Source organism: Taudactylus pleione, unplaced genomic scaffold (assembly GCF_031769625.1).
Source record: "Taudactylus pleione unplaced genomic scaffold, aTauple2 ptg001274l, whole genome shotgun sequence".
Classification (NCBI taxonomy): Eukaryota; Metazoa; Chordata; class Amphibia; order Anura; family Myobatrachidae; genus Taudactylus; species Taudactylus pleione.
Genome location: NW_028285674.1, coordinates 1,750,000 through 1,776,661, shown reverse-complemented (window position 1 = coordinate 1,776,661; position 26,662 = coordinate 1,750,000). Strand labels below are relative to the sequence as shown.

General features: G+C 41.5%; 1 protein-coding gene across 1 annotated transcript in view; it reads left to right on the top strand.

The window, feature by feature from the left end:
* Positions 1-20,864, top strand: part of LOC148443422 (prolactin-releasing peptide receptor-like) — a 40,190-nt gene extending 19,326 nt beyond the window's left edge. The window contains exon 2 of the mRNA XM_088462848.1: positions 19,752-20,864. Within this exon, the coding sequence (XP_088318974.1) occupies positions 19,773-20,864 (1,092 nt within the window). The 5' untranslated portion in view covers positions 19,752-19,772. The remainder of the gene's footprint in view (positions 1-19,751) is intronic.
* Positions 20,865-26,662: the final 5,798 nt, after the last annotated feature.

Genomic DNA, 26,662 nt, shown 5'->3' with positions numbered 1-26,662 from the left:
TTGATTTCTCTGCAGTGTGCTGGGGGGCAATTTTCTTTTTTCTGTGTTTAGTATTATAGTGTGTCAGAGGGCTTACCCAAGCAAGACTTAAACATATTACAGATATTTAATTGGCTTGGGCGGAGGAACCGATTTGATAGTATGTGTACCACTTAATGATAGATTAAGGGCTGGTAAAATAGATTTATAAGAGTTAGTAACCAGGTGTCCCTTTAGAGAGAAAAATGGGGATTACATCAGACCCAGCTGCAGTTCATCACTCAGGAACAGGAAGAGTTTAAAACTCTTATACACCCACTGCTCTGAGCACTGATGCTGAATAGCGGCCAGTTTAGTAGGCCAGAGTGTTGTAGTGCCATGGACCAAGGGCTATGCTGGGAGAGCACGGCCAATTGTGGCTGCAAGCCACTGCTGGCTGCTAAGCATGAGAAGTACTGGGATCTTTTATGTTAATTTGCTTATTTGTGTTATATGCCTGTGTTTCCAGGTCTAAGCCTGAGTATGCTAGAGTGCAGTGTCTGCTGCTATTAGAAGACACTGCTTTACCGAGTACCTGCCTGTCTTGAGTCCTCATTTCAACACCCCGTGTTACAATAGTTACAAGGTACAAAGAGGGTTTTGGCCTACTCATTTCCCCCATCTGCCCCGGTGTTTCTGTTTTTTTTTAAATGCCAAGGGACAAAACAATGGAAGCCTCTGATGGCATTGCAGCATGTGGTGCATGAAGTGAAATAATGAAATTGGGGGTGTAGGAATACATTGGATCATAAGTAATATAGTAAGTATTGTTAAGATCATGATAACTGAAGTTAGTGATGGGAGAGGAGGGAAGGGATGATTTTCCAATCAAATCTGCATACGATTCAAAAATGATAATAGGGTGATGTGCTGAGACTGACTAATCTAGGTGTTTGATATGTCCAATCCCTTTTATCTGATTGTTTTCTCTAATGATATATCTTAAAATGAGGAGTTTTTAAACTGACTCTGGGAAAGGCATTCATATCCATTCTTATTGGGTAGGAGTGAGAATCCCAGTGTGAGAACCCTTTGAAGTGAACAATGGTAAATACAACATGTCTTCTGGAAATGAGCTAGGGTCCTATGATTTGAGCAATACAGTATCCTTTCCCCGGAAATACAGAGACTGATAATACTGTATATAAGTTTATTATTACAAGAAAGGAGAGTTGTTTTGCGGTCAGAAGGCCTGTTTTCACAGTTGAACACTATTCTGATGTTTATGCAGTTGAGCGATTATTGGTGGTTGGCACAGCTGCAATGTGCACATGCTGCAAATAAATTGTGGTCGCGGCCGCTGTGAGGATTCACTCGCAATTGATTGACAGGAAAAGACCTTTATGTGGGTAGTTACAGGGACTTCCAAAACACGGGCGTGTCGGGCCACTTCCTGGGCGTGTACTAGTCATTGTCAGCGATCGCGCAAGCAGAGAACAAAGCTCCAGTGTTTTAATTGCAATGTCCATCGTGAGTGACCATAGTCTCAATCAAGGAGTTGATGTTTTGAGGATCAGCATACAATGCTGTGTTTGTGTATGTAGTTGCGGACAGCTACAAGGGCTCCGGTGTGCGTCTCGATACAAAATCTGCCACTTGCTGCAGTAATATATTTTAGCAACTGTGATCCGTGAGAGTATGCAGTTGCATATGCATTATTGTCCATCCCTGGGTCAGGCCCAGAAAGTTGGATGGAACCAGTCCACATACACCTAGCCTAAATATGCCGCATGGTATGAGATGCCTGGCGCAAGTGAGCCGCCAGGTTACAGGTTCCAAGAGACACGGCTTGTACTGAGCATCTTTTTTGTGTCGTTTTCATCTAAAAATGCTTCTTAGTCGCAAATGGATGCGATAAACCTTTTCCTGAGACTAAATTGATTAATTTGTTATGTGACACTTGAATATGTGTATGACTGAATCTGTATGCAAAGCACAACTGACCTTGGTGTGGAAAAAAAACGCGCCCGTTGCACCATAGCACTTCGTATACAAATTCTGACTCAGTCGCACACAGATATACAAGAGACGCATATAAATTCAATAAGTATAGTGTCATGAAGCGGTTTTTCAGGGGTAAATTTACTAAAGGTTGATTGATCGATTTAAAATCAATGAACATTGATCAACATTGATGTTGTGTTTCTGGCACTAAAGCACACATTTACTAACACAAACAAAAATACGTCCATCGTTAGCCGAGTCAGTTGTAATCTGGTAACCGTGACTGCAGCAATAGTACATGAGGACACATCTGTATATTGTGTTGAATTTAAGCAGTTTTATAGAAATGTTCAGGAGCATGTAGAACGTGAGGCAGCCATCTTGAATATGTTCCAACAAATGATAGTAGCTGTTTGTTCTATAAAGGGGTTTTCTAAAAATCAATTTCACTAAGTAACTCCCCTTCCCAATAATAGTGCATTAATAGAAATCCCTCTCCTGGAACCATCATAATTCCCTGTAGTAGAAAAGTCCAGGCGCTACAATACATCCGTATTTTGCAGGGACCACTTTGATCATTGCTTGGCTCTCCCTGTAGCAAAAAGATCAAACACAGTGGCTTTAATAGAAGGTCTAAGAGCTGTTGTGTAGCATCTGCCCTGCTGTGATAAAGTGACGTTATTTTCTAGACTTGACTGCTGCACATTTAAATGTCCCCTAATTCTGCATGTTAGTTAGATGCAATTACAGCCATCCCATCTAATTATCTAGGCTTTAAAAGCTAACATATATTGAAAATTAGTATTTGGAATGAAAAATGCCTTATTATCAAATTCAGTAATCAAGAATGTTGGGGATTGTAGTCCTTTAACGTCCGCTGAGACAGTATCATGTGCAACCTGTGTGTAATCTATTATTCATGCACTTAATAAATAAGTAGCAGCAGGCAGCAGAGACAATGCAGTGTCACATAACATCCCAGATGTGAGGGGGCCTGTCTGCAGCATCCGTGTGGGCCCCCTCCTCTCTGGTAGCGCAGTAGACTCGGATTTTGTGCCAGAGACTATTGCGCATGCGCCGTGTTCCCGGGGACATCACTATTGCTCATGCGCAAATCACCAGAAAAATGGCCACCATGCCATTTTCCTGGTGATTAAAGTGGGAGGAACCGGCTGACACAGGACTCCAGAGAGGTCAGTATACTAATTTATATGGATGCAGGGTGTGGGGTGTGGGCCCCCTGTACACAGAGCCCATGTGCATCGCACCTATTACAGATATGCCATTGTAATACATGCTATATTATCATAGTGTTTTTCTGTGCTATCAATTCTTATAGATATCAAGACCGATAAAGTGGAGATGTTGTCAATCAGCTTCTATATATCATTTATCTAGCACAGTTTACAAAATTAAAGTTAGGAACTAACTGGTTGCTATGGGCAATGTCTCTCCAAGGCTTAATAAAGCTAATTATAATACTTATCTTTTTTTTCATGACAAGAAGAATGAATGGGAAATTGGGATGGGTTAACAAATATTTTGTATATCTGTTATGAAACTAATATACTTTTGGTTCTTAGCTGTCTTTTTAATACTCCTCTCTAGCTATTGTATGTAATTCCTTACACCTACTCCCATGATTTTTTATGAGATTATAAAATATGGATAAACCTACAAAGACAATTCTAAACCTCAGTCTGGCTGCTTCTGTTTTTCTAAGCTGAATTAAATCTAGGGAGTTGCTCAGTACCTATAAGTGTAAAAATAAATTCAACTCAATTATTACCATAATTATTAACAATTAAGGATCATTAGAATATCCTGTTTTCTGTCCTAGCAATTATGATTTCCTATGAATCATTAGCTCCCAATTTAACAAAAATAGATCTTATTAAATGAACAATATGAGGATATAGAAATACATTATTTAGCTACAATAAGTGTTCGCTTTGTTATGACATGACTTCCCACCCAGATTATATGTATTATATAATTACATTCAGTGTTGACACAAACATTGCTTGATATTTTTTTATTCTATGAAAACCTGTGTAACGACATGTACAATGTATCTACAACTTACTGCACCCACTGCCAGTCAGAATGGCATCTACAATCCACAGAAAAGGGCACTGCCTTGGCACCCCCACCAGTATGACATTCCTGTGTTTCATCTGTATTATGGACCTAATTCATGATAGAGAGGCGTGTGCTCCATTGCTATCTCCTACTCATGTATTAAAAACAGGCAGCTACCTTTACGAAACTGCCTGACGTAAGCCTTACAGACCATGTGTGACCCCGTGCCCCTGAGCCATCTTGGAAATGTGTCTTAGAGACTGTACATGTGTGATGTACTTACACGGATGTGTAGTACATTTTCTACCACCTGTAGAACCCCAGATATCACTGCTACTGCTGTCTCTGATAACATAACTGCTTACTCTGTTTTACACTCTGTTACCATTGACAACTGCTTTTATTCCGAATAAACCTCCAAACCTGCTTAAAGATAAACTGTCTGGACTAATCTCCTTTTCACAGTCTTATTGTTCTACACCAATAAGACATATCAACAGTTCAGAGCTGCAATCAGTGTTGATGTTGGATAATGCGGTGGAGCAATTTTTGGTTAATATGCATGCGACAAAGTTGCACTGTGCACACACAGTGATGAGTTTAAGACAGCATTCACATTAAGGATTTTTTCCCAAAGTGAGTGATAGATAGTTAGCATTTGGAGGAGTTAATGGGGGTTGGCTGCAAAAAAGCAGACATGTGGGGACCATTTTCTGAACGTGCCCTAACGATCCTTTGCAAATTTGTAAACAGCTGCAGAGGCCCCAACATCTTAGGTGAGATGAACATTCTGAAACACCAATAGGGATGCTCAGATGTTCGATGTGCGACTGATGTTCCAGATGTTTCATCTTTTGTATGTAAGTGGTGAATATGAGATGCCGGAGGCAGGCGTCTCTGTGGACAAGACATCAGCTAAATCATTAGCATATTTTCGCAGCAATGCAGTGTACGGAATCGCAGTCACAACGAGATTTGCATGCACCTGTGAATCAGGACCCTATGTTCCATAACAGTAATACTACAGAAAAAAGGTACAAGTCTTACATGAGAGAGGTAAATGCCAGCACTCCTGACCTTGTGTCAGCAGTTGAGTAAAAGCTAGTGCTATTATAAAATTACATTTTCATCTGGGTAGATTGTCAAACTGAGCAAGATTATATTTGAAAATTATAATTTCATACAGAACTGAGCAAGAGTTATGAGTCAGGATGAGGCAACTCTCTCTTATCATAGCCAGGAGGCATGTGGTTTATTATAGTTCTGGTCCTACAGAACAAATATTCTTCCAGTAGTATTATAAAATAATTTTTTTTGTCAGTGATAAACTCAACATTAACCAACAATATATTCTCCCAGGAGGTATGGATTAGAACTGGTCAGATGCCTTTCAATCCTTGTCAGTCTTGCATAAATCAATGTATGCCTGTGTGTTCCTAACTATTCTATTTTCTGGATTGCTAGAGTAAAAATACTACCATGGTTTGAGAGTTAACCCCTCTCTTGCTGTGACTCTGATCTGATAACTAGTGTAGAGTTTCAGAATTCTGTTTACTTTCAGTGATTGCATTCATCTTTACTTTGTATGTTGAACTGGTTTAATGTTAATCATACACTTGGTCCTCTGTATGTGAGATTAAAGGCCAAACCATATCTTTGTTCTACAGAAGACCTATTCTCTATGATCTCTGATAGCGCAGAAGGAAGGTAATGCCAAAGAGTTCTCTAAATCTATTACAGGCAAAGCAAAAAATGAGTTAAACTCATGAGATTAATGAAACAGCACAAAAACAATATTCCCATGAAACAGTGTTCATTACATGTGTATGGAGATGCGCATTACATTATCGTATCTGTATTTTGAGTTCTCGAAGATGCTTTAAATACTGTATATTTACAAAAATACAAACATGAAAAACAACATATGGCTTATGCACTATAACTATGTTTGTAATGTTAGATATTGTAGCTTGTAGATTATTCATGGAAATGCTTAAATATGATTTACAGTTGTTCTCTGGAATGTTTAAGCTTCTGTATATTGTAGGTTTTTTATGTACATAGTTAGATTGGTCTACCTGGTATGGGATGGGATCCAATTTCTATTTCTATTGGCTAGTGGGCCTGCCTGACTACTCAGCAAACTGTGTTTGCATACACAATCCCACACCCACGAACACCACTCACACTAAGCCAAGGGTTTCAAATTCAGGAAACTCAGGGATTGATTCAGAGTTGTACTCTTTTAGCATCGCTGCTGGGTCTTTGGACGCAGCAGTTATGCTAATATATGCTAATGTCGCAAGAGGTGTCCTATGTAAATAGGCGCCACCTGCTGGCTTCTGTGATCTGCTGCATCCGAGGATGCAGCACTGGATCACTCTGCATGACCATTGGTCATCTGAGTAACCTTCAGGTTACACAGGATGGTGGGTGTTTTCACGCAGCAGAAGCCAGTGAAGCTGCATACAAGGACGCAGCCACTGGCTTCAGCATGCCCAGAAAACACGGCTGATACGCACCCATTTTCTGGGATCTTGCCTGACGCTGCACCCACTTAGACCCTAAACCTCCGCAATAAGGCTGCAGCATCCGGCCACTGTGAATGAGCTTGCAGACACTGATCGGCACATGGCCAGTATAGACCCTGCGCATGCGCCGATTGGCCACCATCGGGTTTGTGTACAACTCTGAATCAGACCCTGAATTGTCTTTGCAAAGGAGGTGAATTTCTCTACAGTATGTGTGCAATGTACCAGATACACTTTTTAAGAGCTGATTTTTGGTGTAACTCTAACTTCTTCCAAGACTTTGCAACCAATTATTTGGCTGCACAATAAATGTAATTTGCTAGCTAAGTAGCATATTTGTGTATTGGAAGGCAGTTATCCTTCCTAATGGGTGCGCACAAATTAGTATATAAACACAGGTAGATATTGTAACATTTAATTAAACAAATCACAAATATATTGAAACATGTATATAAAAAAGACTGTTTACTACACAAAGCATTAAAACATTGAAACTATCAATATATATCAACTACGCCCCTGAGTTATAATTGATATTGGAACTCCAAAGACTCTTTTAAAAACAGTCAGTTTATAGTCCAGCACTCCAGATAGGTATGCAGTTTTTAGCTCTTCATTGAGGGTTTATATTATTAAACAGATTATTTAATCTAGATGTACAAGGGGAAGTATAAAGTAACTTTTTGTTTGTTTCTTCCAAATGATGTAAACCAACTCCATTAGATTTCTAGCTTATTTCCACATGATTGTGGCCAGATACAATAAGCAGGAATATTGTGGATGGTATGGCGAACAAGATAGTGATGATAGTAGAGCGGCTAGCAAGCCGTACGCTACTCACAGATCTCCCCGTGCAGCTCCCGGGGCTTCCAGTTCTCGCTGCCACACACGCTGTTCAATTGGAAGGCTCCGTCCAGCAGGCTCTGGATTCCCGACTTAAGCAAGTAATAAATCGGAAACAAGATTAGAGTCCAAGCAGATATTCCATATAACGCAGGGGTCTCTTGTAGATTCTTGTAAAGCTGCATACACACGTAAAGATTTTCTTTCCAACCATCCAACTAGTTGATTGGTTGGAATGAATATCTGGTACGGTATGAAAGCAAATGACAATCAGCAATTTGCTCCCAAACACCAGAAAATGGACAAAAACTGTTGTTTGAACAAATAGTTTAGATCAAACATTTAACAAACTTGTCTGACGACCATTTTCATCTGTTTTCTGGCATTTAGGAGCAAATTACTGATCATCATTTCCTCCCATACGTTACCAGATTTTGATTCCAGCCAGCCAACTAGTTGGATGGTTGGACAGAAAATCTTTACGTGTGTATGCACCTTAAGTCCCTGTTCTTTAGCCCTCAATGAAGGGCTAAAGAACTGCATATCTATCTGGAGTGCTGTACTATAATCTGACTGTTTTTTAAAGGAGTCTTTGGAGTTCCAATATCAATTATAACTCAGGGGCGTAGTTGATATATATTGATAGCTTCAATGTTTTAATGCTTTGTTTAGTAAAGAGTCTGTTTTATATATATGTTGCAATATATTTGTTATTTGTTTAATTAAATGTTACAATATATACCTGTGTTTATATACTAATTTGTGCGCACCCATTAGGAAGAATAATTTTCTTCCAAAACACATATATACCTAATTGTTCAATTATTAAAGTAACAATCCGAGTTACTTATTGGGGAGCAGCATTATTGTATTGCACGTTTAAGGAGGTTTGACTGGAGTAGTTACTTCATTATTGAGCGCCTGTAAAGGATTAATTCCTTATCTTTGCTGTTAAGTAGCATATTCATCTGCATCCTGGAACAGTTAGCCTATATGGGAGGACCAAGTGTCTTTGGTAACTGGGTGTGAAAGGAGTGTGTTATGTAAGTAGCTTGAGTACATAATTCCAAAAGCAAATACTTTTTGGCCATGTTGACCAGACATGTAAGAAAGTGCCTATTTGACCACATTCACTCCAGGATCTTTCCAGGTCCAGGATCTTTATTGTTGAACCTCTAAGCTAATTTATCTAGTGTATCACTGTATTTAATCAATAATAAATAGAACTAGAAGATATGCTTCTTCTGAGAGTGTGACAATCTGCTGGAAGTTATGTGTGTGCAGGTGTTGTAATCTATAGAGTTATATAAGCACACACCAGTGGATCACTCAAACTATGAACAGCCCAGTTACTTAATCAGTGGTTTTGATTTATTGAAAGATAACACATACAGCCATACTCACTATTAAATGTACATTGCCATAACTAGACATTCCGGTGCCTTTTGCCACAAAGACCATTGGTGCCCCCCCATTTTTTAAGTATAGAACTTATGGGGAAGGGGCATGGCCTTACGGCACCCCCCCATGTTTATCTCTTGTGAGATAGTGAACTGGATTGGTTTTCTAACTCCCTTTCACTAATAAACATGTGGATAAGGAAAATGTAGTATACAGTTGTGTGCTTAGAAAGTATAATTATATTTGTATGTATTTGGCTGTGGCCTGGATTATATGTATTTGTTGGCATTGTGAGTATTAACAGTAAATAATATCATTAGTGACAGTGGACTTCTTTATGATGGGTACAGTGCAGGAGCCTTCATGCTGCTATGCATGCATTGGTGGCAGTTTAGTCGAGGGCAGAACTCTCCAGAAGCCCCATGCACCAGTGAGACTAGAACGATTGCATGCTGAGGCCAAGAGTGACTTGGGCTAAAGGTGGGAAGAAAGCAGCTCACATAGGCCACTATATAAGAGGAGACCGTCACTACTGAGGAGGACTGTGCTGCTTACCTTACAAGCCGGAGGGAGCTGCTCCTGGGACCCGCAGTTGACAGAGCACACTGCACTGTGGCGGGTGCAGGAGGCCTGTGCTCTGGAGAACAGCACTGCCCATCAGAGGTGATGCCAAGGGTCTCAGTGAAGAGGCAGTCCAAGACTGCGAGCCATCCCTGCCGCAGAGGTCTGGCCCACAAGAGGAGGAGCAGCTTATGATTAGAGGCGGGGAGGAGAGCCAGTAGCAGCGGCACCCTCCAATAAGCAAAAAGGAGCAAACAGGTTTGCACAGTATTACACCCTCTGCACATACCCATAGAAAAGTACTGCAAATTAGCAGTGCTGTAACAAGGTCGTGGGGCAGCAATGGTGCCACCCACCGAGCCCTGTGCTCTGTGTGGTGGCACCGGTCGCACACCCCTAGTTACGGCCTTGGTTGCAGATAGTGGTGCAGGATTGATGGAACAGCTTTATGCAGGTTTAAACTGGGGTCTCTTACATGGAGCTAAGTGGAAGACATCTTTCTTCCACTGTGCCACTCTCATAGACATGTGGAGAAGCACATTAGGTTGGGAAGTGGATAGATCCCCTTCAGTTTTTGTACACTGACGTCATCAGTTACTTGCCAACGTCATTCCCTACTATCTACGTGGACATATAAACCTGTGATGAGTAAAAGCCACCATGCCCTTCATGTTGAGTGAATCAAGCCTGTGAGGGGACAAGTTTTTTTTTTTGGTGGATTGTATGGGCTTGGAAATGCACTTCCGGCCTCACTCTACGTCACTTCCAGGTACTAATACTGAAGGGGAAATATACCTTTCTCATCAGGTGAAAGGTCAGGCTTTCTCTGCAGACTCTGGGTCCTAGTGCCCAGTATGTATACACAGTTGGGGAGATACTGCAGGAGTGGACTGATTTCTAACACAATCTTCATCTAGAGTTGACCCAGCCCCAAATCCAAGCGCTAAATCTAGAAAAGCACTCTCATGCCCGGCCCCAGTTCCAAACACCAAAACTAGCAAATTGCTATAATTGGTTCACCTTTGTTTTTGTGATGAATGCAAAGTTTCAAGTATGTTGCATCCCTAACTGTTTCTCCTTTATGGAGAGACCACAAGGTAGTGGTGAAGTTACCATTAGGCATATGCCTTGGGTGTCACTTGTCAGGGGGCAGAACACTTGTTCTATTACCATTACCTTCAGTCTGGACTTTCCCAGTAATTACAAAATATTTCCACTGTATTGTTTTCTATGCCAACTCAAGTGGGGTGTGGCTCTTTATACTTCATGCTGGATTATGTATGGAATTGTATATCTAAATTCATTTGATACTCTGGCTCGTATTCAATTCCAGGCGATGACGTCATTTTTGCCTATTGTAATTATCCCCGTATTCAATTACACAGACCTTTCGCAGGTGCGAAAAGTCAATGTAAAAAAAATGGGGATAAGTTTTCTCCAGCCTTTAGCTGGTGAAAAAAGTGCAGATTTGGGGTTTAGGGGTGCAAGCTTAAAAACAATAGCCTGCACCCCTGGGAATGCCCCCTAAAAACAATGTGTGTAACAAAAAAAAAAATCTGGACACCCCCCCAAAAAACCTTTCATTTTGGGGGTTAAAAAATAGGGAAGACACTTGTAAAATAGATAAATTCAATCCAGAGGGGTTCTCATATATGTGGCAGGTGTTTTCTTCATTGCGGTGAGTAGCGGCAGGTGCATTTTTGAAGAATTAGTAAAAATTATTTTAGGGACTTAAAAATATGCTTGCACCCATTTTCATGTACCCCAAATTTGATGGGCATAGTTGTTTTTCCAAATAAATTGCTAAATGCTCTTCTGCTCACCTTCTTCAAAGCCGCATTTATGCACCTGTCGCAGCTATTTAAAAACCCAACTTCCCTTCAGCAGGCAAAAACGGGGGTACCCATAGTGATCCCCCATGTCTGGACATCTTTCGGGGGGTGATAGGATGTTTTCCCGAAAATTCAATTTTTTTCGAAGCTCCCTGTTTTGCCGGGTCCCATTTTCGCGTTCTTTGAAAATGAATTCGGGGATTATCGGGCATGCGCACGATACTTTTCCGCTTGGAAAACAGGTGAAGGAGGTGAAAAGTCTAAGAGAATATGGGCCAAATGTCACTCCTGGGGTTTCTAATTTCCATTTATGGCAACTACAATTAAGATACAGAAAAAAAATTGATTACGGTATTTTCTATTACCAGATATAAGATTTTATGATATTCCACCTGGCATACGCATGCACCACTGAAAGATTTCATTTATATATACCAACAATGACCTAGAAATTGCATTTTATGCCATTTGTTACTCCTGGGGATTATTTGCACTTACTGTATTCAATGATTGTTGCAATTGCTATTCATTTATATTTGTTTACAAACACTGTGAAGTTGCATTTTATGCAATTTGCTACTTCTGTTATTTGCACAATAATGAAGATCTTAGTCTCCAACTCTTACGGAGTTTCTAATTACCAGGGCCATAGCTAGGGTAGTGCGGCCGGTGCCATCGCACAGGGCACCACAGGTCAGTGGGTGCTGTTTGGGCCGGTCAAATTTCTGTTTATTATCATTCTTGCTTGTAGCTTCCTCTTATTTCATCCCCAGCATCTGCTGGCCTCTCCTATCTCTTCCCTGGCCCTTCCCCATGAAGCCATGGCCCTTTTTTGGGTGCATTATGTCCCTTTGAAAAATGAGGGGGCACCAATGCTCTTTCTGGTACAGGGCACCAAAAACTCTAGTTACGGCTCTGTTAATTACCACATATTCATCTTGTTCCATACAGCATGCTTTTGCACCTCTGAATACTTTCATTCCTATATTCTTTAACAATTGCTTTTAATCTGGCTGGGGGTACCTATTGCCATGCCATGTAAATTAAAGATGTTATTTTTATGAGTGCATATAATCTCAGAATTATATTGTATCCCGTGCTTCCGTCAATTAATGAAAAATTAGTATAAACAGAAATTAATGTATATTTGACGCCAATGCTTATAGATATGACTTGTGATAACAGGTTTATTTTCTAGATATTGTTTTATTTATAAATAAGAACAAGCATATCCTTAATTGGACACTATTTATTTCCCAAATTCTATCAATGGCTGCTTCAGCATTTAACAATAGTATTGCTGCTGGGGATTTCTTAGAGATAATGATATGAAACAGGTTAATGGCTACCCTCATATTTTCATCCTCATATTTTTCCTTGCCTGTCTTCCTCGGGTAAAACTAGGGATGGGAGTATATAATTTAATATATTTGCTAATTTATTTTACAAATAATTAATATAATTATTCAGAAGCAATATAGTTAAACATTTAGCACAGTAATTGATGTTTCTACCCTCCCTATGTGTAAATCTAGATTCCATGGATTCCTTAAGAAAGGGGTTTCTTGCAGAATATTATTAAAAGTTAATGAAGGTGTGGGGTTAAAATATTGGCACATATTTTATAATAGGTAGTTGAAATGCTGTCTGGACCATCTCCTTGCTAACCGTAGAGAGAAAAGGATCCATTGCACAGAAAATTGCTAAGTGCTCATATTATTAGATTCTCAAACCCCTAATTATCTCAATTTCTTATATTAATATATGTGTTGCCACAGCCTAAACAAGTCAAATGGGGAGATAAGGAAAAAGATCTGGTTGAAGGGCACAATATACCAAATAAAATGTAACTTTCATTTAATTGTTTAACATTTTTACATACATATAAGTAGCAAAATATTAAAAGTATAGTGATACTATAAATATGTAAAGATTAGAAATATATGTGATATAAAATCTAATAAAGGTCAGCTTTATGTCTATTGTTGGTCTTCCTTTAAGGTACAGTACGTATTTTTATATTTTTGAGAAATCAGAGTTCAGCTGTATGTATGAAGACTGCAGGTAACTTTAGAATTCGGCTTTTTCAGCAACATTTCTTTATTAAATGTACAAATATAGAGTGCTATGAGATGATGTAGCCATGCAGAACACATAACTTTTTAAGCTGATTTAGCCATTAATGAGTTAGAGATATCTATGTAGGTGTCCGGATATTTTATGACCCCTAATTATATAGTTGGTCCTTCTTATCTATACAGTTAACACATATATATATATATATATATATATATATTTATTGTATGCCAGTGGGGGAACTAGAGAGTGGTGGGCCCAGGTGCATGAATATGCTTTGGGCCCCCATATGCAGTGCCCCATATACAGTGTCCCCAGTAGTGGTCCCTTATGCAGTGCCCCCAGTAGTGCCCCCAGAAGAGTTCCCCCCTATGCAGTGCCCCCAGTAGTAGTTCCCCCCTATGCATTGCCCCTGTAGTAGTCCCCCCTATGCAGTGCCCCCAGTAGTAGTTGTCCCTATGCATTGCCCCATTAGTAGTCGTCCCTATGCATTGCCCCCAGTAATAATCCCCCTATGCTCCATTTCCCCCAGTAGTAGTTCCCCTTTTACAGTGCCCCCAGTAGCGGCCATCCACACATACAGTGCCCCCAATAGTAGTCCCCCTTATACAGTGCCCCCAGTAGTTGTCCCACCTATGCATTGCCCCCAGTAGTAATCCCCCTTATGCACTGCACCTCAGTAGTAGTCCCCCCTATGCATTGCCCCAGTAATAATCCCCCTATGCTACATTACCCCCAGTAGAAGTCCCCCCTATACAGTGCCCCAGTAGCGGCCACCCCTATACAGTGCACCTAGTAGTGGCCACCCCTATACAGTGCCATCAGTAGTGCCACCCCTATGCTGTGTCCCCAGTAGTAGTCCCCCCTGCATTGCCCCCAGTAGTAATCCCCCTTATACAGTGCCCCCAGTAGCGGCCACCCCCCATACAGTTCCCCCAGTAGTGGCCCCCCTTATACAGTGCCCCTAGCAGCAGCCACCCCTATGCTGTGCCCCCAGTAGTAGTCCCCCCCAGGGGCGCCGAGAGGGGGGGGAGCGGGTACAGTTTACCCGGGCCTGGGCTTCCAGAGGGGCCCGGCAGGGGCCCGGCGGGGGCCCGGGTCTGGCACCGCCCCCCCTCACTTCCTCCCTCCCTCCCTCTGCAGCAGCCCAGCACACAGCGTGTGCTGGACTGCAGTGGGAGATTGCTTGCGGCTGCTAGGCAGCAGCCACAGCAATCTCCTATGCCTGAAGGGGGGAGCGATCACACTGATCGCGCCCCCCACTGGCTTTGCGCCGGGCTGAGGGGCTCACAGCGCCCCCTCCCCGGCTCTGCAAAAAACTTTTTTTTTCAAGGGGGTGTGGCCACGCCTCCTGAAATTAGGCCATGCCCCCTCTTTACCGGGGCCCCGCGTGGCTCTCTACGCCCCTGTTCCCCCCATCACCTGCTGTGGAGGGAGCCGGAAGGTGGAGCTCATGAGTGAGCTCCAGCCGGCTCCCTCCGTGGACACAGCAGCAAATGAGAGTCTGTCTGATTCTCATTGGCCGCTAGCGGCTGTGTGTTTGTTACTGTGTAGGGCAGACTGCCCTCACTGCGGTCTTCCCTACACTTGTGGGACCCTGGGGACACTATCGGCATGTGCAGCGATGGCTATGGGCCCCTGCACATCAGCGGGCCCCGGTGCAAGCCACCGGCTGCACCAACGCTAGTCCCCCCCCCCCTGCTGTATGCTATGAAAACTATATTAAGTTAAGCTGGGTACACTCTAGGTCGACGGATCAGCAGGATGGCCAGCCTGCTGACCTATCTGACAATTGGTAAATCTATCCAAACTTACCAATCGTCTGCCCAATGTGCCGGGCTTTACAGCTCAACTGGACTGGCATTTAATTTTCCTGCCCATCTTGCACTTTCAATCACCATCAGGGGCCCGTACACACCAGGAGATGACCGATATATCTTTCAGATAAATGAATCATCTGTTGTGCTGCACAGCAGATTGGATATTTCTGTGAACAATGTCGCACACATATCTGCTGTACACACCCAGAGATGCAATATAGATATATCACCCATTCAATGGAACAGACGATATAACTATCAATTGTGTACCCAGCTTTAGAAGACTACCTAACCTACATAGATATCTGTAACTCATTAATCAGCTTAAATCAATATGTGTACTGAATAGCTACATCATCTTGTAGCATTCTATATTTGTCCATTAACTAAAGTAATTTTGCTGAAGTGGCCTAATTATATAGCAAGATTCTAAGAACTTCATATATACAACTGAACTCTGATACCTTAAAAATATACAAATATGTTTTGTACTTTAAAACAAAACAAAACACTGGCATAAAGCTGAACTTTATTATATTTTATTTCACATGTATTTCTAGTCTTTACACATCTCTAGTATCACTATATTTTACTAAATATTTTGCTACCTACATGTATGTATACATTTTAAACAATTAAATAAAAGTTTCATTTTATTTAGTATTTTGTGCACCTCAAACAGACAATTTTCCTGTACTCCCCATCTCCTTGCTAGCCTTTCGAGATAAGTATTATCACCTGATTGCCAAGATAATTTAGATATATTTGGGTCAGTAAGAAAGTTATAAATTAATTGTTCTATATTGTAGGAGATCTTAAAAGCAGAATTTTTTTATGTTGTAAAGGTTTTGATAGAATTTTTTAAATTCCAATCAAATAAATTGTTGCTTGATATTTCAGTTCAAATTCATTTTCTTTTCCTTTTTTATAATATCACTAGCTTGAGTACCCTGCATTGCCCGGGATTTTAGGAATGTTTGTTCACACATCATCCTCCACCAAACCTCTCCTTAGGCAGGCCTCACGAAAAGTGTTACAAACTTCCCCATCAACAGTCCTAAGGTCTTTGAATGAAGTAGGACCTGTAATGGGGTAAAGCAAACTTCAGAGATAGTAGCATTCAAAATTTGTTGGATGTACAGTGTAAACACGGCCAAGAGCTTCTGTTGCTCTGATACTAGGATGACCATCTACAGCGACTCCCTGTTTTATTTGCATTAAAAAAACTTTTTGATAAGCATTCCATGTGTAATACTTTGGCAGCTCATAGTATAGCACGGTCCTTGCAAAGTCATCATATTGACACAGTTCAAAGAAAGAAGTCAATGTTGTTGCGTAATCTGGTATAGTCAGACAGCTGAGAATGTTGGGAAAGCCTGATAAAGCTCTCTTCGATAATAAACACTAAGAGCATGACAAAACATGACAACACAAAGTGCTCACTCTGATGCCCTACCCATATGCCATGAGGCCCCACAATGAGTGTACAGCCAAAATTTAGTTTTTTAATTAATTCAAAATTAGCAGTAATTAATTTCAATGTAAACATTTTTTCGTTGCCTCGGCCGTGTTTTAATACGCTCGTATGAAATATTTCATGATGTTGGCTTGTAAACTGTGGATTTGTATAGAAAGACAGAAGGACAGAAATAGTATAAACTAGCTGGAGTACCCAGCGTTGCCCGGGATTTTAAGAATGTTTGTTTTCACATCATCCTCCAACAAACCTCTCCTTAGGCAGGCCTCACGAAAAGTGTGACAAACTTCCCCATCCACAGTCCTAAGGTCTTTGAAGAAAGTAGGACCTGTAACAGTGTAAAGCAAACTTCGGAGATAGAAGCATTCACAATTTGTTGGATATACAGTGTAAACACGGCCTAGAGCTTCTGTTGCTCTGATACCAGGATGACTGTGTACTTACTGGTTGCTGGATCGCACTATGAAATGCACAGCAACTACTTCCAGTTCCTTGTGCAGCTGCTTCTGGCATTCAGGGTCTCCACGGTGTATAAGCTTCATCCAATCGGTTTTACCCTTAAGGGGCTGACAAAGGAATGAACCAGAAGTAGTCTCTGTGCATTCCATAGTGAGGTCCAGCAACCAAGGAGGTAGACAAAAAACTTTGGTCACCACTGTTGACACCATCTAGTTGTGTAAGCTGATGCATGAGCAAGTATAAATAAAAATTTGTGCTGCAGAGCTGCTTTTTTGCAACCCAGTATAGTTGCCATCTTTATGGGCCTGACTGTAAATCAGTTGGATCTCTCCTCATGGATGCAGATATCAATTTTTACCATATTCAGACTCATAATAAGCCTGGCTTAATATCAATAGTGGTTTTTCAGTGCAGGTTTGTTGACTGTGTCGGCAGTGCAAGGGTGTTCTCAATGCAGGGTCCCGGGGGCGTTGGCAGAGCGGGGGTGCCAGTGGTGTCCTCAGTGCATGTGTGCTGACAGTGTCGGTAGTGCAGGGGTGCTGGTGGTGTCCTCAGTGTGGGAGTGCCGGCAGTGTCGGCAGTGTGGGGGTCGCAAAGGGTGTCCTGAATATGTGGGGCAGCATTGCAGGGGTGCCGGCAGTGTCGGCAGTGGTGGTGTCAGCAGCAGGGGATGCTGCCAGTGGAGGTGCCGGTGGTGTTGGCAGCGGGGGTGCCGGCGGTATCAGGCAGCGAGGGATGGCGGGTGCCATCTTCTTTTGCTTCCTGTGTGAATATTAAATGGGCTTAACGCTGATTGGCTGAGAGCTGTGACAGACAGCTCTCTCAGCCAATCAGCGTTAAGCCCGCTCAATAAAAAACCTTGCGACCCCACAGCGGCATCGCAAGGTTTTGCCTCGGGTGAGGGATCCAGGGCAGGCAGGGAGATCCGAGCTTGGCTCGGATCGCCCCGGATCCCTGAAATTCGGGTGGGTTTGGTTCTCTGAGAACCGAACCCCGCTCATCCCTAATAAATTCATACAGCATTTAAAAGGTACTGTAAACTCCATGCGAGAGCCATAGTAAATGATGTTCAGAGACTTAGATTATATGCTACAGAATAAAATTCCATAATTCCTTAGTATGTAGCAAAGTGCATGTTATAAAATCAAATTATGAAATGAAACAAAAATAAAATTTTAATATTTTTATTATTGACCTTGCAGATGGCCCAAGAAGAATGGTGTCCAAATCTGCATCTAACAATAACCAAACAGGACAATGCTTTTATTCTTCTTTGGTGTTTTAGGTGTAGAACCATGAGAGATCTTGGCTTGTAAACTGTGGGCTAAATCCTTTTGTAATTCCGTACCTGACCTGTAGAGTGCGAATGCTATGCAAAAATTGTGTTTTTTAATTATTTAAAAATTAACAGTAATTAATTTCGATTTCACATTTTTTTAGTTGCCTCTGCCGTGTTTTAATACACTCTTATGTAAAATTTCACGATCTTGGCTTGTAAACTGTGGATTTGTATTGAAAGACAGAATGGCAGAAGGACAGAAGGACAAATTTTCATTTTTATATAGTAGATAGTAGAGATAAGAAAGTTCTTAAATATCACCACTGGAGGCAGCAGAGAGCAGTACTGAGTGCAAAGCCCCACAATGAGCATACAGCAAAAAATTTTATTTTTAATTAATTAAAAATGAAAAGTAATTCATTTCGATTTCACATTTTTTTTAGCTGCCTCGGCCGTGTTTTTTTGTATGTAAAATTTCACGAACTTGGGTTGTAAACTGTGTATTTGTATAGAAAGACAGAAGGACAGAAGGACAAATGTTCACTTTTATACAGCAGATTGGCCTTGAATGCTACCTGAAATAAATTTGTCATTTTGGTTGGTGTTCATATTTTATGCAAACTTTTAGCGAAAATATTTTAAAAACTCTTTCTGGAAATCTGGTCACTGCAAAATTTAGTTAAATGCACTTCTGGTAAATTAACTAGCAAAGCACAGCTAAAATAAGAACCATATATATAATAATCTATTGTCTTAAATTTTAAGAATCACCGAACCCCTTTCTCAGGGCATGTCCTAAAAGCTAGTCCTAGAAGCTTCTAATTATTACAGAGCATGGTCACTGATAGGTTGGGGGAGCAATGGGAAGTGGAGCATTCCTGCCTGCCCTAAATAATTAGTCTTTGTTTTAACTCTTGTACTTAACAATTGCAAAGAGGGAGATTGATCAAAGCCTGGAGTGAGATAAAGTGGAAAGAGATAAAGTATTAAAGAACCAGCTTCTAACTGTCATTTTATAGGCTATGGTTGAAAAATGACAGCAGCTGATTGGTTGGTACTTTATCTCTCTACACTTTATCTCTGTCCAGGCTTTAATAAATCTCCCCTGAAATCACTGCATTAATACCATAAAAATAATTAAGCAACACAATGATTAACATGCTGCAAATTTGTTAAACGGGCCTTCACAATTGAGTGATGACAGCAGTTATATTCTCAATCTAATATTCCAGGAAGGGAAAACAATTAAGTTTATGCTAATAGTTAATTTAACCAAATTCTAATGAAAAGCATGAATTATATTAATACATTCTAAAATGTTAGTGTTTATTTTGTTGCTTCCTTTTTAATGAAGATTACTTGATTATATCCTTAATGATGTTGAAATGATGTTTAAAAATAACATTTAATGTATAATTCCTGTTTCAGAAATGCAGAAAGCTGAAAAAGATGGCTGGCCAATTGACGAATGAGTCCACAGAAAATGCATCACAGGTATTCTCAGGTCTGGATCTCCTTTTTGAGATGAAACCTCTATTTATTCCCTTATACGCCTTGTTGGTGACTGTAGCTTGCCTGGGAAACTGTGTTCTAATACTTCTAATTGCCTTTACTAAGAAGCTTCACAACACTACCAATTTCCTTATTGGGAACCTTGCAGCAGCCGATCTGGTCATGTGTATTTTCTGTGTTCCATTGACAGCATCCTATGCTTTTGAAATCCGTGGATGGTTGTTTGGGAAATTCATGTGCCACTTTGTCACTTTAATGCAAGCTGCAACTGTCTTTGTGTCTGTGCTCTCCTTGACTGCCATTGCAATAGACCGGTATGTCGTAGTTGTGTACCCTATCAGAAGGAGAATAGGATGTAAATCATGCTTTTATATTGTAACTTCCATCTGGATGGTCTCCATTGGAGTCTCATTACCAACATCTATGTGTACTCACTATCTGGATCTCAAAAGTGTTGGCCATGACATGATAATTTGTGAGGAATTCTGGAAGCATCAAGAAAAACAGAGGCTTCTCTATTCTTGTACAATGCTACTATTGTCTTATATGCTTCCACTCTCTGCTGTCACTATATCCTATTGTGCCATTGCCTATCACCTTAGAAGGAGGAATGTTCCAGGGGCCACGTCCCACAATCAAGATAAATGGTCTAAAAAGAAGCAGAAGACTTTCCGTATGCTCATTATTTCAGTTATGGCTTTTGCAATATGCTGGTTGCCTCTTCAAGTGGTCAACCTCATCCGGGATATTGATGAAGAGTTCTCCATCTTAGATAAGAATTACATCAATGTTATTCAAGTTACCTGTCATCTTATTGCCATGAGCTCTGCATGCTATAACCCATTTATCTATGCTTCCTTGCATGACAAATTCCGCTTTCATCTTAGAAATTACTTCTACCACCATAAGAAGAGAGCCAGAACCATGTCAAGTAAGAACTCCAGGCTCAACACATGTTCTACACTGGCTGATGTTCCCATGGTCCTCTCAGATAAGATAACATTTCAAGGAAGATGCTCTTTTAACTAGAAGCCTTTAACTCTGTGTTTTAAATCACATGTGCATAATTGCTTACATTTCTTTATAGAGTGAAGTGAGTCATATATATTGCTTGAAAATATGTTTTAACACCAACAGATTCCATCCCACTTACACAAGTTGTACATTAATATTGATGTACACTCTTAATTGGTCCTACATGATCAAGGTATCTTCACAACAAAACCAATGGATTTTACTCAGGGACCTGGATACTATGAACAGGAAGATTCCATTGACTGAGTGTTCATACAGTAATTTACATGTTGGTATATTAAGGTACTGTATTTACAGATCATCTACATATTTTAATGGCTAAATGTTTAAATAAAGTGGAACTTTTGTATTTTTTCAAAACCATGCAGTCCAATACACTTTTAAGGACATTGTGTTACTTTTACAATCTTGGTAACACCAAATGTATAGCTTTAAATTTAAATCTAGTCATTAAAACTGTGATTGACAATGTGTATATTTTAACAGAGATAGGTGTTGCTGAACATAGTTCTATTCTGTTTTGTACATGAGACAATTTGTATAAATACTTGAAATGCTTTATTGTACTGAAATTCGTTGTGTAGTTTTCATGTTTTTATCTGCTCAGCCCCTCATCAAAGTATCAAATAATAGATATAAAATAAATGGTATTGACAGGAACAGATGGCTTTGGCATCACAATGCTGTATAATATAAGTAATATGCCTTATATTTTAAAAATGGTTATTGTCACTTTATGTTCTATATATAATAACTGACACTTGAGTATAAGTTGTAACATTAATTACCTGACAATTACATTTAATTTAGTCATGTGAGTGGGAACTGTCATTAACTACTGTGATATAGGACATAATTTCCGTAGACTCCCCCTCCACTAGTGAAATTTTAGCATTCAACCTGTTACAGCACAACTCTGCTGAGCCATGCAATAAACTTTCAACAAAAATATCTTTAAAACATTTAATTATTCTTGCTTTATTTATAATAGCTCTGCAATACATATATTGTTTCAAAATGTTTTTTATGTGATGTTTTAGAATAGCTCCAATTGAGAAACATTTTGTCTGTGATTTGGTGAGGCAGAAATAATCAGCTAAAAAATGGAAATAATGATATTATTCAATAATTACAAAAAAAAATATAACTGAAACAAAGGACATATTTACATTTTTGGACAATGTAGACTCACATACTTTGATGCCCTATGCCCAACGCCATCTACTCACCACATGTTTTACATAGAAAATACTGTAGCCACTTAGCTGAAAAAAGAGTGATTATTCTACAGAATTCCTTCCCTTAAGATTAAGGGTATATTTACTAAATTGCGGGTTTATACAAGTGGAGATGTTGCACGTAGCAACCGTTCAGATTCTACTTATCATTTATCTAGCACCTTCTAGACAATAATAGCTAGAATCTGATTGGTTGCTGTGTGCAACATCTCCACTTGTATAAACCCGCACTTTAATGAATATACCCCTTATGGGGCATGCACACGGCATGATATATTTGAACGATACAAACGATAATGATATAGTTCAATGATAAATCGTTCATATTGTTCCGTGTGTATGCAATGAATGACCAATGATGCGTGCTCCCGCTGGGCGATAAACAATATCTTTCATCATCTGTAGATGCAGGCCAATTTGGAAGATACTGTTGTCTAAAATCGTTCATATTGTTCAGTGTGTACAGGAATGAACAATCAATTTCTTGGCACCTTGTCTTCTAATAAAACCAGTAAGTACCCATACTGCTGGCCACCAATGTTCACACTGGCCACCAATGTTCACACTGGCCACCAATGTTCACACTGGCCACCAATGTACCCTGTGGCCACCAATGTTCACACTGCCCCCACCTGTGTCCATTATTATGTGTCAATTACCTACAGTATGTTCCCCCTGTGTCCACGATTATGCCTACCCAACTGTGTTCATTATTATGTTCCCCTTGTGTCCATTATGTTCCAGACATCCCCCCTGTGTCTATTATATTGCCTGTCTCTGTGTCTGTGTACATTATTAAATTTGTCCACTCGCTGCACTTTGGGCTCGGTGGCTCTCTCGGGGGAGATGTATGAACCACCAAAGTGGTTTCAGAGCACGTTATGTGCGCTGATACTGCTTCTCTTCAGTGTATGATTGGGGACTATGCACCCCTGTCATTATCGGCGATGCTATCTACAAGAAGGCAGGCTCGGACTGGGCTGCCGGGGAGTCGGGGTATTCCCCGGTGGGCCCCGGCAATTCCTAGACACGCCCTCTATTGTGGGAGGGCGGGGCTTAGCGCATGTCACGGCACACTTCTTTACTTTGTGCAGCTGGTTGCTGAGCAGTCATTACAGGCTGTTAACTGACCCGGTGGTTGCAGGTAATGTGCGGTGACAGTGGGCGTCTGCTGTCCGGCTCCTCCATCTAGCTAGCAGCACCGCTGATTCTATTTTCCGGAATCAGTGGTGACGTCATGGGGGAGGGGCTTAGCTCAAGCTGCAGGACTCAAGACTCCATTAGCCTGCATGACTCAGTCTAGGCACGGGCAGCTCTTTACTGAGCTACAGCAGCACGAGACCATGGGGGCGGAGCCACAGCAGCAGCAACAGCCCTGCACTGAAGGAGCCACAGGATGGCCTAGAAGCAGGAGGTAAGGTAAGTGGCACAGAAATTATTTGTCTTTCAGCAGTGACTTTGTGCAGTGTGGAACTGAACTACAAACTGTGCATGCCCTGCCAGAGGGCAAGCTGAGACTGGAAAACCAGCCATTTCTTGAGATCACTGTGATACTCAGTGACAAGAACAGAATGAAGATACACATATTTTGTATACACATATATATGTATATATACTGTATGTGTATGTATATATATGTATATATATATATACTGTATATACACTGTGTATGTATATATATATATTAGGGGTGAGCGGGTTCGGATTTCTGAAATCCGAACCCCCCGGAGCCCCCCCGATCCGAGGCCGATCCGAGTCAGGCTCGACTTTTCCCGCCTGACTCGGATCTGAAATCGAGGCAAAACGTCATCATCCCGCCTTCCGGGTCTCGCAGGTTTTGGATCCTATATAAGGTACCCGCGTCGGCGCCATTTTCTCACTCGGCTGTGGACAGTGAAGAGGGAGGGTGGGAGTTAGGGCTGGCTGGGCTGTGTAGTGTAGTGTAGTGCAGAGTAGTGTTGTGCTGTGCTGTGCTGCGCTGTGTTGTTGTTGTCCATAGGGGCTGTGTCCACTACTTCAAAGTCCATAGGGGCTGGCTGTGTTGTGCTGTGCTGCTGTTGTTAATAGGGGCTGTGTCCACTACTTCAAAGTCCATAGGGGCTGGCTGGACTGTGTTGTGCAGTCAGTTGTCCATAGGGGCTGTGTCCAAAGTCCTGTGCAGTGTCCCAGTCCTAAAGGGGTGCTGTAGTGTTGTCCAGGGGGTGCTCTGTCTGTCAGTGGTGCTCCCCCCAAGTGCTAAAAAAAATATATTTTTTCTGTGTTTGTGAATTGTGTGCGCAGTAGCCGCACATGCATCAACAAAGTAGTGCCAAGCGTGTGCCTGTGTCATAAGTAAAGGGCCGGCTGGCTTGACCGTTAAAGGGTGCTGTAACCCCCAAAGTACACTCCAGTCCAAACCAAATAAAAAAATATTTTCTGTGTTTGTGAATTGTGTGCGCATTAGCCGCACGTGCATCAACAAAGTAGTGCCAAGCGTGCGCCTGTGTCATAAGTAAAGGGCCGGCTGGCTTGACCATTAAAGGGTGCTGTAACCCCCAAAGTACACTCCAAGCCAAATAAAAAAATATTTTCTGTGTTTGTGAATTGTGTGCGCAGTAGCCGCACGTGCATCAACAAAGTAGTGCCAAGCGTGCGCCTGTGTCATAAGTAAAGGGCCGGCTGGCTTGACCGTTAAAGGGTGCTGTAACCCCCAAAGTACACTCCAAACCAAATAAAAAAATATTTTCTGTGTTTGTGAATTGTGTGTGCAGTAGCCGCACGTGCATCAACAAAGTAGTGCCAAGCGTGCGCCTGTATCATAAGTAAAGGGCCGGCTGGCTTGACCGTTAAAGGGTGCTGTAACCCCCAAAGTACACTCCAAACCAAGTAAAAAAATATTTTCTGTGTTTGTGAATTGTGTGCGCATTAGCCGCACGTGCATCAACAAAGTAGTGCCAAGCGTGCGCCTGTGTCATAAGTAAAGGGCCGGCTGGCTTGACCATTAAAGGGTGCTGTAACCCCCAAAGTACACTCCAAACCAAATAAAAAAATATTTTCTGTGTTTGTGAATTGTGTGCGCAGTAGACGCATGTGCATCAACAAAGTAGTGCCAAGCGTGCGCCTGTATCATAAGTAAAGGGCCGGCTGGCTTGACCATTAAAGGGTGCTGTAACCCCCAAAGTACACTCCAAACCAAATAAAAAAATATTTTCTGTGTTTGTGAATTGTGTGCGCAGTAGCCGCACGTGCATCAACAAAGTAGTGCCAAGCGTGCGCCTGTGTCATAAGTAAAGGGCCGGCTGGCTTGACCGTTAAAGGGTGCTGTAACCCCCAAAGTACACTCCAAACCAAATAAAAAAATATTTTCTGTGTTTGTGAATTGTGTGCGCAGTAGCCACACGTGCATCAACAAAGGAGCAGCGCCAAGCGTGCGCCTGTGTCCCATAAGCAAAGAGCCGGCTGGCTCATTTCTTAAAGGGTGGTGTAACTCACAAAGTGCACTACTCTCCAGAAAAAAAAAAAAATATTTTCTGTGTTTGTGTGCGCCTTAGCCGCACGTATATATCAAATCGATATAACATAAATGGAGGACCAAACTTTCTCCAATAAAAATAAAATAGAGAAAGATCAAAAACCACTTCCTCCTAGTGCTGAAGCTGCTGCCACTAGTCATGACATAGACGATAACATGCCATCAACGTCGTCTGCCAAGGCCGATGCCCAGTGTCATAGTAGAGGGCACATACAATCCCAAATGGCAAAGTTCAGGAAAATGACCTTGAAAAAAACATTTAAATCATCTGAAGAGAAACGTAAACTTGCCAATATGCCATTTACGACACGGAGTGGCAAGGAATGGCTAAGGTCTTTCCCTATGTTCATGACTAGTGGTTCTGTTTCACATGACGATGGAAGCCCTCCTCCCACTAAAAAAATCAAAAGGGTTAAGCTGGCAAAAGCACAGTGAAGAACTGTGCGTTCTAAGAAGATATCACAAATCCCCAAGGAGAGTCCAAGTGTGGTGGTGGTTTGCGATGCCTGACCTTCCCAGCACTGGATGGGAAGAGGTGGCTCTTTCCACCATTTGCACGCTCCCTGCAAGTGCTGAAAGGAGCACCCACAGTCCATTTGCTGATATGCAAATTGAAGATGTCACTGTTGAAGTACAACAGAATGAGGATACTGGTGTAGCTGGCGCTGAGGAGGAAGTTGGCGAGGAGGATTCTGATGGTGATGTGGTTTGTTTAAATCAGGCTCCGGGGGAGACAGTTGTTGTCCGTGGGATGAAAAAGCCCATCACGGTCATGCCTGGGCAGAAGACCAAACATTCCACCTCTTTGGTCTGGCAATATTTCTATCCGAATCCGGACAACAACTGTCTTGCCATATGTACCTTATGTAAAGGTGAAATAAGTAGGGGTAGGGACGTTAACCACCTAGGAACATCCTCCCTTATACGGCACCTGCAGCGTAAGCAGTCCAGGGACACCTAAATCCCGTTGTCCTGTTGTATCCAAGCGCCTGCAAACCACACCGTCAACTCCCTCCTCGTCAATTTCCTCCTTAGTCAGGATC